The sequence below is a fragment of the Siniperca chuatsi genome, linkage group LG6 (assembly GCF_020085105.1).
Source record: "Siniperca chuatsi isolate FFG_IHB_CAS linkage group LG6, ASM2008510v1, whole genome shotgun sequence".
Taxonomy (NCBI): Eukaryota; Metazoa; Chordata; class Actinopteri; order Centrarchiformes; family Sinipercidae; genus Siniperca; species Siniperca chuatsi.
In genome coordinates this window covers 15622847-15636594 of record NC_058047.1, presented here as the reverse complement: position 1 = coordinate 15636594, position 13748 = coordinate 15622847, and the positions used below count along the sequence as shown (strand labels likewise).

Sequence of the window (13748 nt, the reverse complement as noted above, 5' to 3'; positions counted from 1 at the left end):
ATCCACAGAAATTGGCCAAAACAGGTAAATATAAATTGCATCAGAAAAGAATTAGAGATACTGAGAAATATTTCAAACAAACTTACTATGAGTTGTTTACAAAGGACAAAGGACAGAGACAAGCTGTATAGCTACAGACAGATAGATCAACGGACAAAATAAATGTGGAATAATTTGCATTTAGGGCCTACATTTTGGACATTTTCTGTGTGTTCTTCTGAACATGCTCTCAAGTGTGAGTGAAATGTTCTTGTGTGCCTCCTTGTGGAGTAAGTCAGCAGTGGAGGAGGCACAAGAGGGCTGGGTCAGAGGGAGTAGTTAGCAAACAGGAAAGAGGAGCGAACTATAAGAAGAGACTGAACCCAGAGGAGCGTCAAAACATTGAAACCAACGCCGAGAGAGAAGTGGAGGAGAGAGGGAGACAGAGGCGAGGTGAGAGACACAGAGAGGAGAGATACGTGGACGACTGCAATACGTTCAGGATGAAGACTAAAATCGCGGTGATTTTTTCCTACAAGGACTGCAGGTTTGCCTTTTAATAACCCAAAACGGTACTTGAAATAATCCAGCGTCTGCACACTGTGAGGAAAGGTCCGACGACGCACTCCTCTTGCACCAGGCGCGCCTCGGTGTCACCGCGCGGAGAAATCCTGGATGGGTATCAGCTTCAGCACCTGAGGAGAGGACAGCTCCGCTCTGTGCGCTCCTCCGGACCTCCTGCCCAACAGCGCTGCTGCAGCTTTATTTTGTCAACTCTCTCTCTCTGCTTCACAAGTCTGGAAGAAGTCTAAAGATCCACTGACGGAGAGATCCGCGACTGACTGTGTGCTCAATATGTACCAGGGGCATTTACAGGTAAGAAGGCAGCCTCTTTTGGTTGTTCATTGTCCATGAAAAGGAACTGTTTTAGTTGTGATGGAATAAATTAAGTGATGTGGGCGCACAGGGCGCACTTCTACATGCAGCCTAGTTCATGTCAAGGGCATTTTTTACACAAGGCATATGAGGTAATCACGTTTAGTCCGAGGCAAGTAGAGGTTTCCAACTAACTGTACGCTGACAACAGAGACAGAGACATGCGTGGTGTTATTAAGAATGGGGAACAAATGTTCATTTTCACCTCTTACCTAACTGAGGGACGTTTGCTCTGATCAGCTGAAAAGACAGCGGGGCTTTGACGTTTTGGTAAAATTGCTTTAATTGATGGGAAGGGAAGGAACTATAAATGCACCTACTCTACTTAGTCAGCTATAACCTACATTATTTACAACATTCATTGAGAAAACAGAGAGCGAGAGCTACTGTAGCGCGCCTATTGCACGTGCAGGTGCTTGACAAATGTAAACAGGAGGTAAGCCTGTAAGGTTTAAGCAGGGAGCCCTAAAACTGGGGAACAGCAAATCATTAGTTTCTTAACATGCATGCTTATGCTCACGTGACGCCATGCAATCTGACGTCAGTTTTCAAACAGCAAACTACAGTACTAACAATATACTTTTTGTTACATCACCAGTAGAGACTGAAACTCAACTCAGACACCAAAAATTGAGACAAGAAGGCACAAAATGATCAAAACACACTGGAATAATGAACAGCTTGATCATGCCTCAGCTATTTTCCTTCTGTAGAAATCAGAGGACTACAGTATGTAATTGTTCCAACACTGCATGTTTGACATACAATATAATCACACAACAAACTCATAGTGCAAAACAGTCCCTCAGTGGTTAATGACAGCCTCTTTTTTATTTTAGATTCACAGATGAAATGAATACTGCTGGTTGACAGATATACTCCAGCTCCCAGATAGTTGATTATGTAATAAAAGACCAGTTCTGACTCGGTACTCGGGAGCATTAAAGTCCAAAATTTAATATTTCATGATATATTACTCAAGCAGCAGTATTCATTGAAAATGCATGAAAAGGCGGTCGGCAGTTCTTGTCTGGATTACCCCAGTTGTGTTTGTTAAGGGTCAGTGAAAAGCCTGTGAGTTATGGTACATAAAAGACATAAAATCAAAAATTAAACCCTGTATTGTCTTTTAATCACAGTTTTCCATGTTTCATCCCATGACGTTTCAGTAATCTTACACTTTATATGTTTCTCATCACATGCATGCAAGTCATTACACTGTGCCTTGTTAGATCAGAACTGAAACAAGATACTACTCTTTCTCAACCATTATATGGGGGGTAATTTAGCAGCAAATGTCCAGTGAATGCACAGTAGATGCTCTATATTTTGGTACTGGATCTTTCGCCATGATGCTCACTTGCATAACTGATGCATTTACCTTGATGTTGACAACACTTTCTCCTTGAAGTCAAGTGTGTGTGCATATGAAATCAGAGCTACCTGGATCTGTGAGTAATACTGCCAGACCTTTGTCAGATAGAGAGTGGAAATAATGTATTGCCTGTGTGGGGAATGGGTGGGGTTCGACAGCTACAGACAAATATACAACATTTCGAAAACTTTCTCTAACTCTCTCTTTTAAAATGCTCCGAAACAAGTTCATGCTGTATTTTATAATTTACATTTCATTGTGATGTTTGTGCAAAATTTGTATTTTAAAAAGACAAATTTAGGTGAGGGTGCATGCTTTCAGAACAACACAACTTTTTGAAGTGGAACAGATTTTCAAGAGTCCTGAAATGTGAGCTTTATCATATCTTGCATCCATTTTATCTAAGTCACAGTATATATTGCTTTACAACATAGTAAAACATTACATGAATGTTGAACATGCACTCTAAAATCTTCATTTTTACATAATTCATTGTGTCTACACAACCTCTGAATGCAGACTTGGGGCATAAATCATTGAGAGTTGTGAGTCTCCATAGCTTGGAATTTTAAATGAAGCTCATACTGTACACACTTCTTGATGCCACAGTGATGCAGCATCAGTCAGTCGCTGATAATCAGAGCTATCAGATTTCCTTCCTCATAGTAGATACACTTGTAAGTCCTTCGTTATTACACGATTGTCAGTCAGAAAGATTTGTCAGCTTATGGTGTTGTGGCTCAGGAGGCAGTTTGCTGTGGGAACAAGATACGGATGTCCTATCTTTTTCTTTTCATTGTATTTTTCATTTGTTGACCTTCTCATTTCTCCGTGACCTGGTGTATCTATACGTATGGGTTAATGTGGCAGTATAATCCATGAAGCATAAGGTTTTTCCATAAACACAGTAACATGTTTGCATAATTGCTGTGGATCTGCAGCGGATGATACAATATTGGGTGGATCAAATATCTTGGCGTGAGTTTCATGAACAACGCCAAATCTTGTCCTCATGGTTGGCTGGGGTCTCTGCATGGTTAATATCCAAGTTTGGCATGACCAGTGCTGCTTGGGAGAAATATAATGCTGCCATCATGCTTTTTTGTCTTAAAAGCATCATGCAGTTACCAATTTACCAAGTTGTTCCATTTTTGTGAGCAGAGGATCACCTTATTGTATCAAGTGTTGGAAAAGATTGATTGCATTTGAAGAAAAGTGATTCAGAGGTGTGGATGTCAGCCTCATTGCTCTTTCTGTGAAGGTGCAACTGAAGATGGTGCGAGGCAAGCTGATTCAGCACGGCTGCTCATCTTTATCAAAACAAAAAGCCAGAAGAGATATTGTTTCAGTCAATGTACTGTATATTTTTGCTTTGATGTACAACCTATAAGAAATACCTTGCAATTGTCTCCATTCATACTCCCTCAGATGGCACTTTCCCATAACATTTTGATATTATAGATTGCAGTGTAATTGCTGTACTGGTTTTCCTGCTTTGGCATTCATGTTTACAGTGAATCTAATTACAGAAGCACTTGTACTGTGTGTATAAAATATATCCTGGCTTAATAGAAGTGATGCTCCAAGGCCTTTGTATATTTGCTCTGTTAAGCACAACATGGTTACATCATTTGATTACCATATTCCAAGTCCCCTGGGGGAAAACTTGGATGGATGCTATAGTTGATCAGAAGTAGAACAAGTCTCTTAAGATTTCAATCACCATCTTTTCATTAAGCTCCTGATTTGTATATATAGTTTGGTTTGTTGGGTGAAATATTATTTGTTTAGAGGTTGTCTTCCACCACTCTGCAAGAGTAAATAGGCCACTGATACAATATAAAAATCGCTGAGTTGCTCAGAATCAGTTTTCTCTATTTGCATTTCCTGTTTTCTGTTCTGTTTTGGTGCTATGGATATTTGTGGCAACCTACTGCATCTCTTTGTAGTTTTTGGTTTCTCCTCATTGTAGCCAAGACCTGTCAAAAACGTTCTCCCAAGGGACACCAAAGTCCTGATAGATCTTGTTACTGGAGTTCTTATTCCCCTCCTAACCTGACTTGGCTCGATACTGAAACATTAAAATGCAGTTAATTAACATAATCAAGTGTGTTTTATGAAATGCAAAATAACATGTTACAAGATGTCCTAATGATTTAAAATATTCCAATCAATGCTAAAAATTAAGTAGTGTTTAATGGAAGAAAACCTCTTGAAGAGATGTTGCAGAATAATCAACCAACAGACAGTAAAAACACAGCAGAGCAGTCAAATCAAGCGGTTGACGTACACGTCAACAGGGCATCACAACACCAGCAGTCTATGCAAGCATGCACCTCACACCATATTACAAGCACTCATCAATCATAGCTGCACAGTCCATCAGGCCATCATTCTTGAATGTTGACCTCTGGTTTAAGTCTTCTAAATATCCTCCTTTTATTCACTGTTTCTCTAAGAGGCTTTCATCAATACAGCCATGGTGGTCAGCTACAGGCATGACAAAGGGTTCCTAAATGCTTTTTCCACTGAGACAATTTTAAAGTCTCCTTGATTTAATGAACCATGGTCTTGATTAAGAATGATTTAATAGGCCTGACTATTTCAGGAGCCAGGATAATGAGTAAAATCAGGTGGTATCCGGCTGGAACGAAAGCTCCACAGACTGTACTGCTCTCCTTGTTGGAGATGTGTGGTAGGTATTCCAAAGCTGTTTGTTCACTGTATTTTCAGGAAATTGTGAGAAATGAGCACTGCATGCAAAATGCAAATGCAAAATAGAGAAAGAAATACACTTCCACACCAAAGGATAATTAGAAGGAGAGGAGCCGACTAGAAACAGGCCATTGTTTGACAGTAAAGTTGTGCTGAAAGGTATGAAAAAAGTGTATAACTCAAGAGAAATTCCTTTTTCAGCCTTCTTACTAAAACAGGAACAAAATCCTATTTTAAAGAGGATGTTTGCTAGCTGCTTAAACATTTCAAAATTGGTTAACGATTACATAATCCTTTTCGTGAGGAATATAATAGTGATATTATTAATGTACATGCTCAATGTAGCCTACATTATCCGAGTTTATGCTCATGTCAGAATTTTGAGATAATACTGTACACTGTGTTTTAAATATTTATTTGAATGGTTTGTGTGTGGATGATTTTAAAAAAACCTCTTGCAACTTTGTGGCCTTACAGGGCTTTCACACCAAAAGCACATGTTTGACATTTGCATAGAGTAAGGACATTATTTCCAATGGATAGAGCGGCACATAACCTGATTTTCTGGCAGGTTTTGCAGCTGAAGTTCAGCTTTGACCCCAAATACGCAGACCTTCACAATGTGCGTCCAATGGGATTCTGATATAGACAGGAGGCAAATAAGAAGAAGAATGGTGCAAACATCCTCTGTGATCCTACCAGGACTTGAGTAAAAACTCTCAAGCATGACAGAAAAGGACCGAGGATACCAGGTTAGAAAATTAATATTGTGATCATTTTAGTTCAGATGTAATTCGTAGCATCCTAGTTGGCTGCTTTGGAAAGTTATGTGCTGCTCCACATTTTGCACACACACTCACACAAACTGTTTGCACTTACAAAATCTGGTCTTAAACCAGCATTAGGGTTACTCACTCCGTCTTTTTACAGACATTTTAGTGAATTATTATGTATAGTTCACAAGCTGTGTTTTTCAAAAATCCACTGCACAGCCACTCCCAAACAGAGGAAATATCTCTCTCGGCTCACAAAAAAAGAAACAAATGTTAAAAGACACAGTGAAGTTTGCTGAAGAGACCGGATGAACAACCTAAAGGATTTGCATTTTGCTTACCAAGGTGGCTGGCATCTAGTCCTCAGTCACTGGTGACAGTGCAGGGGCATAATGGGAATCTCTCCTTCTCCCTGGCTGGGTAGCTAAGACTCTATAGAGTCCCTGAGAAGCTTGTGGAGATCGTAAAGCGGACTAGAGGGCGACTAAGAGGGATTCAAGCATACATCAGCAGCAGTTGTCCCATAAGCTGATTGAGGAGAAAGGGGTTGTTGTTTTTGTCCACATAGCATGGGAATTTGGTCATTTTGCCATTCACTGTCATCTGTGCTCTGTGCTCTCCTAACACCCACAGATCCATCCTCCAAAATAATTAAAAATGAAACAATGTGAACATTAGGGACAGATGTGGGTGTGAATGATGAAAGGGGATATGAGAGATAGGGATGAAGGGAGTGGAGGGAGGAGACAGTCAGTCATTTTATATTACATTTATATTTATTTTATGTACATTTTAATCAAGTCCGTACTCTGTCCCTCAAAATTTCACATTGATGATGATGAATTCCTGCTGACTGAGACAATGTGATGAAATCAGGATCTCCTGGGTCTCTGTCATACGTTGTGCTACATTTCATTACAGTCAAAGTGTGACAGAAGGAGTGTGTGTCTGTGTACAGTGTGTGAGACCTAGAGACCTATCACTCTTCCCTGTTTGAGAATGTAATCCATAGTTAATATCCTGATTTAACACTGACAAAATCCAGAGCTGTGATGGGATTGAAACAATGAGACTGGGCTTCCTGAGTATTCATGTCCCATCATTGTACCCCTCACAAAACAGACTGTCTTATAAAAACTGCTAAAGCCGTGTTTTCAGACTGATTACATAGAGTTGTTTACATATTCAAATAAGTTTTGACAGGGATTCATTCGCCCAAAGTGAAGCATTTATTTGTTTAAGTGAAGTGAAAACAAAATATTTGCCCTCATTATTCAGTATATCAATCTATGATTTAAGCCAAACGCCTAAAATGTAATTGCTTATTAATAACCTTGCACTGGTTATTGTCTGCTCACTGAAGATCCTTTTACATACTTGATAGAGCAATCCTATTCAATCATTGATTATTGTGATTTGAGTCAGATTATAGATATTCTCTGACTGCAATTCATCAATTTGACTGACAAACAGACAGAAGCCTTCAGGATTTCAAAATATATATTCTAACAAAATCTTTGCTATTGTAAACAATAAGGAGATTGCAGCTTTATTGGTGTCTTAAGTTTCTGTAAATCAGCTGTTTGATAAATGACAGATGCTACATTCATATTTTAAATATTTAAATAAGTCAAAAACCTACTAAATGATCCCATGCAATAGCTTTAAGATTGTAATTCATGTTTTGATGTGTTTCTGTGTGAAACAAGATGTGGGATTTTATGTCAGGAGGGAGTTGATTTGAACATACATGCATGATTATTACTGAAGCTTCATAAGTAAAAACCGACCATTCCAACCAAAACTGTGACACTTTGTGACAAATGACAAACGTTTTTTAAACTAACAATCAAGTTCACATCTCTGGCACCACACTCCTGATGATAGTGCTAATTAGCTTAAGCATGCAGTGGAGAAAAGAATGTTATTTTGATGTAAACAAACACAGAAGTGAATTTTACGTTATCTGAGATTGATTTGATATATCAACAACCAACAGTATGTCCAACCTAGGCCACAACATAAGTAATTTTTTATTTCATGCAACCTTTATTTTTCAACAGCAAGTTTTACTTCCAATTATTTTCAAATGATTTTGACAGAAAGGGTGACAGAGGATAAGTGTTGTCTACACCGCGGCAGAGTAGCAGCTCACAAGCCTTGCACAACATTATGAGTCTCAGACTGAATGTCATGGGGTCTGAACTACAGGCTGACACACACACATGCACACACCAAATGTCAACAAGTATAGCAGGCTTTCTCAAGCAAAAAGCCTGTATCTGAGAAGGTAATATAATCAATGCTTCACAGCTCTACATCATTCTCTCTATTGGTAGATTTCCTCTGGGTATCTTTTTGCTCAAAGTCAGTTAACACGGCACCCCCCGCAGCCCCACATGGAGAGTACCCTGAGCTACTGTACAAAGCCACATTTTTCTTCCCACAAAAGTAGGACAAGCCCCAGCATCTTTGTTACTGGGAGCAGAGGGCTGTGCAGAAGAATGGGTAGCCCATCTTTCTCTCTCGCCCAACCCATTCATACCAGTCATTCTCCAACTGGGAATTAATTTGCTCCAGAAACCAGGCGTCTCAGTGCCGGAGTGGAGAAAGCATGTGTTTGGTCCTCCGGGGAGATGTGAGCTATCATGGATAAGAGCTGCTGATAAACAAATATGCACTTCACTGTGGCAGATGTGAGCAGGATTTTCTCCTAGATACATATTTAAAGGGACTGCGCAGTGATGAGTTAGTGCCAACCCTCCTCTGTAAATTTACAAAATACGCAGATTGTGCACAACGTCTGTGACTCCACATCAGACACTAATTTACTACTAATTTAGTTTACTAATTTAACTGAAAAAGATAATCCAGCTTTGTTTCTTCTTGAACTGTACTTCTATGCTACTTCCACTACTCCAAATAGCAATAATAAAAAGATATTAAAGATTAAGCTGCCTATTATGTTTTCTTTTAATCAATTAAACCTTTAGTCTATATAATTTTGAAAAAAGTCCATCACAATTTCCCAGATCCCAAGGTGAAGTCTTCAGATGTCTTGTTTTGTCCAACCAACAGTCCAAACTCCAAAGATACTGAATTTACAATGATATTAAACAAAGAAAAGCAGTAAATCTTCATATTTGAGAAGCAAATGTTTGGCATGGCAATGTTGGTCTGTTGGTCAGTCCACCACTTTGGTCCAGACCGAAATACTTCAATGCTTCATTTTGCCACTTCAAGTACCTAATTGCTTCCATGAGCTGTGTGTTACAACCACTGCTAACTCTCCCTCATCTCTCCCTCTGAACCCCCATTCCACTCCTTACAGGAGTTGAAGTTCACAGTTTGAAAGCCTCTGCTCTAGGGCCACCATGAGGTTTACATTTTTGGTTTTTAGTGAAATGTCTCGATAAGTATCGAACAATTGCTGTGAAATTTGGTTCAGATATTCATGTTTCCCACAAGATTAATTGTATCAACTTTGGTGGTGATCTCTTTACTTCTCCTCTACCTGCATCATCAGGGCAAAATTTCAGTTTGTCTAGTACTTTGATTTATGACCAAATACCTGCAAAACAAATGACATTCCCATCAGCCTCAGCTTTATGTTTATTGCTAATTAGCAAATGTTAGCATGCTAACATAATAAACTATGGTGGCAGACATGGTAGACATCAAAAAAAGAAAACTGTGTGCGACTGCTTAATGAAAATAGGACCAAGGATGGGGAATACATTACATACATACAGTATACGAAACAAGTGTCCAGGTTACTTGTCTAGCACATGCACAGTGAGCGCACTTAATGCTCACACTGTAGTGCGAACAGGCAGATGACGAAATTTATGTCACGTGGACCCACAGCTATGCCATTTATGGTAACCATAAATTGGCTTCTTGCTTAATCAATTATCAAAAATGTTTAGTGTGATTGTTTTACTAATAATCAACTTATTGATTTATCTACTAATGATTTAAGCTCTAAATGAAAATATTTAGAAGGGTTATTGGAAGCTTAAAAGTTAATTGAATCACATTCATAAAACTGACAAATTCATATCATTTTCTGCTGCCTAATAACTCCTGTTTCTAAGATAGAGTTAATTTTTCAAAGCTCATACAGTTAATACAGTTTAAACAAACAGATACACTCATGCATGTTATGTTTGGCTCTCTCTTTGTGCTTTTTCAGGATACAGAAGCTACAGTAAACTAAGAATGGATAGTGTGGACAGAATTACACATTAGAAGTGAGTTATATCCAAAGGCTGTTTCTACGTGGTGAACACATAAAACACTGCTCTCGTCTTTCTCATGGCTCTCATCACTTCGCTGGGAGAATCTGTTTTCGCGCCTCGAGTAAGAGATACTCATCTTTTGATTTGCCGACTACCGACATCGTGCCTCTGGATTTGAACCTAGCAACTCTATCTTCACCTTCAGCCCTACACAATAGCTTTTCCCCTCTGAGCCAGTGATCTTGTCAGATAACTGCAGGAGAACTCTCTGAAAAAACCAAGGTCTGCATATTATCACAGCAATTAGCGTGTACCCACAAATATCAATTACCTCCCTCTCATGATCACCACTGATGACAATTTCAACACTTCTCAGCCCTGTACTTACAACTGAGCGCTACCCGGTAGTTTACAGCAGGAAAAAGCAAGCTGTTTGCAGAGAAGTCAAAATAATGAAATGTTAACTGAAGCTGCTCTAATTTCCGTTAAATTTATTTCAAGAGCTTTTTGCTGCATGAACCAATCATTTGTCTCTCCAAAGCTCTCTTGTGTAAGGCTGAAGTGGAAATAGGAATCTTTGATGTCATTTGTACACGCTGAATTAGCTGAAAAATGTGGAAATTTACATTTTTTTGCAAAGACACGCACAGAAAATTTGTAAATATGGAATTTGTTTAGTGTTTTGAGGTGGATGGATTTACAGCAGTTGATCCTCTAAGTGAAGACAGGGGAAGTAAAGGAGGCAAGAGGAAAGATCAAATTATACCACTTTCCTTCAGTTGTTCACTAAGTGTATCTCAAATCCAAAAGTGCATTTCAGTGTCTATGCACCATAACTTTCTGTATGAGTTTGTCTGTTGGAAGTGGGTGAGAGGGAATTGCGTTGCATTTCTATAAATACCTATGAGACATGCAGTTAATGAATTCCCTGGCAGAAGTTGAGGGCTGGGCTGCAGAGGGGAGCACAGAGAGGAGCTGGGTGTACAGATGGGATGTATGGAGAGTTCAAGGGTACACCATCTGAGAGGTCTAAAGGCAGGAAGGTTTCGTTAGCAGAGCAGGACCAACTCCTCGCCTGGAGCAGCCCCACGGGCCTCAATCTGACTGCATGTGCCTGAATATGTGCAGATAGAAGCTTACAGTATGAGTTTGCATTTTCCAGATGCACATACAATACCTGCATGCTACTGTGTGCATGTATGCCTGTGAGCATGCAGGCATGTTCACACAAGTGTAGGTAATAAGGCAAGGCATGGACGTGTGATTCATCTCTCTCGACATGACAGGAGCTGTAGCAGTGTGCCAGGGAAGAGGTCGAAGGCCCTGCTCAGCCCTGACTTCTCTCCGTACTTGCAGGGAATGAACAAGATTTCTTGGCAGCCAAGTGAACGATGAAACATACATGTTAATATGATGATGCAGGCATCAAATCTTGCATGGGTTTTCTCCTGAGGCCAATTTACCAACCTAAATTATGTGTGTGTGTGTGTGTGTGTGTGTGTGTGTGTGTGTGTGTGTGTGTGTGTGTGTGTCTGTGTGTCTGTGTGTGTGTGTTAGTTAAGCTTTATTTATTCAGGAAGTTTCATTGAGCTCAAGATCTCTTTTACAAGTCAGACCTGAAAACAAATTACATGTACAACAGTCACACAAAGCAGTCATCACACACACACACTCACACACACTAATTAAAACACTCACAAATATTATTATAAATAAAATCACAAATTCACTTTGTTTTGCAGTTAATTTGAGTCTTACGGTTCATAATAGTGGTAACCATTCTTCCCTTTGGTCAGCTCTGGTGAGTTAGGAACAGCCCTGAACAATTTTTAAAATATATTCAAATATATTAGAATTGGAAATGTAGAGCCAGGTCATGTGTTGCTTCTGGGCAGACACATTTTGAGTCACACCAGTGTTGAAGAGTAAAAAAAGGGTACTGAAATGACCCTCTTTTATTGGCTGATCTTTGGTGTCAAGTGATATCACTATCAGAAATCTTTAGTAGAGTGTGAACTCACCTGGCACCAAAGACCAGCCTACAGGTGAGAGCCACTTTTCAACAGCAGGTGTCAGTCTCACAAATTTAGGCTTTTTTTTTACTCCTTACATTACATGTGTACACTGTTAGGGATTAGGGATGTGGGGATGCGAATAAAGCATGGTGTACTGGAGAGTTGTGTGCCTTGAGTTCTTGAAATTGGAAATGGTTATGATTAGGGATAAACAATTATTTGATGATTGATAACTCTTTGTGCACATTAATTTCTAATTGGTTTTCTTTTTCTGCAAAACTGTTCTGTGAAAAATTAAATTATTTTATTCTCATTATTATAATTAAAAATAGTACTGCCAAAGTTTTGATCACCATTTGAAGAATTCTGTCGGAAACATGCAGTTAGCTGCTGGACTATAAGGACGAGAGTTTCACATCCATGTGGAGAATGAGCAAGGGATACAAAGAGGGTAAGAACAGTGCGGGACTGTATTTTCAGTGGGAACAACTACCTTGAAGGAGAAAAACAAATGTTTGAATATGATGTGACATTTTAGTGATTTGGGAACAAGACAGAGTATGTATATTGAGGATGCCGAAGACAGGAAGACAGCAATGTAGACATAACAGCAAAACAAAGGAACATCTTACTTTATGTCCCTGTTTATAAAGATACCTATTCATTTCAACAACCCCCATCTCTTGTGGCAAAATGAACGTTGTTCCATTGTATCCTCCAATTGATTCCTCTCTCAGTGTAATCCATCACTGACAGAGGCAATGAGAGTGTAGGTGTTCCTGTGTGGCTGTGACAGCGTCTGCATCTGAGGAACGAGACCTGTGCATCATTTAGGGGCTTGCTGGCTATGGAAACGTCTAGTTCAAGTAATATAGATACCAGAGTTTGTTGCTATTTTGGGCTGTTCAAGCTTTCTACCTGTGTGTGTGCGGTATGTTTGTTTGTTTGAGAGGAATATGTTTTCCGTAGGCTATGCCTCAGCTGATATGTGCCTCCCTAAAAAAGTAACTACACGTAGGGGCTACGACGGCTATAGAGATACCGCATGGAGACAACAAGAACTGTGATTGGTCAGCTTGGGCTATTTGTGTTTTCTCCAACACGTTTCTGATGCCAGGTGAAGACTGTTCAGAGTGAATACAACATGAATGAAGTTGGAAAAAAAGGGTCAGTTATCCTCTCCTTTTCAGTAACAAAAATCTAGAATAGCCTTTTCCACTGAAAATCTTCTGCTCCCCACAATTATAGCTCTCTATCACAGTCAATGAAACAATGAAAACACAATGACTTTAATAAGGCAGAAACTATAGTACACTGTCATCAATAAAAGGGTATTGCCTGAAACTATTGCACACATTCTCATCTGGGAGATTCCCATTACATCCACTGTCCCCTCCACTGTGCAGTTCGACTGGACCAGTTGGGAGTTAAGCACCTTGTTCAGGTTCACCTTGATGAGAGTGGTTTTAGAGGTGGGGAGAACTTCAATTTGGCCTAAGTCATTACTTTTCCCAGCCAGTCCGGAGGTTAGAACCAGTAACTTTCTAATAACAAAATCCTAATAAAAAGTCCTCTCCTCGCAGAGAGAGAAGCAGATGTCAAAGTACCAAGATGCTTCATTAAGAGTTTAATGTATCCAAAAATCTGGTGGTTTGTGTGTGTGTGTGTGTGTGTGTGTGTGTGTGTATACACATGTGCTCTCATGTGGATGCTA

At 39.5% G+C, this 13748-nt stretch overlaps 1 protein-coding gene across 3 annotated transcripts in view; it reads left to right on the top strand.

The window, feature by feature from the left end:
* Positions 1-234: 234 nt before the first annotated feature.
* pex5la (peroxisomal biogenesis factor 5-like a) overlaps positions 235-13748 on the top strand; it is a 100070-nt gene continuing 86556 nt past the window's right edge. For 2 of the 3 annotated variants that reach the window (XM_044200082.1, XM_044200080.1), the window contains exon 1: positions 236-855. In XM_044200082.1, coding sequence (XP_044056017.1) covers positions 835-855 — 21 coding nt within the window. In that variant the 5' untranslated portion in view covers positions 236-834. Of the gene's footprint in view, positions 856-13748 lie in introns of all 3 variants that reach the window. The other variant, XM_044200079.1, reaches the window with a different exon arrangement.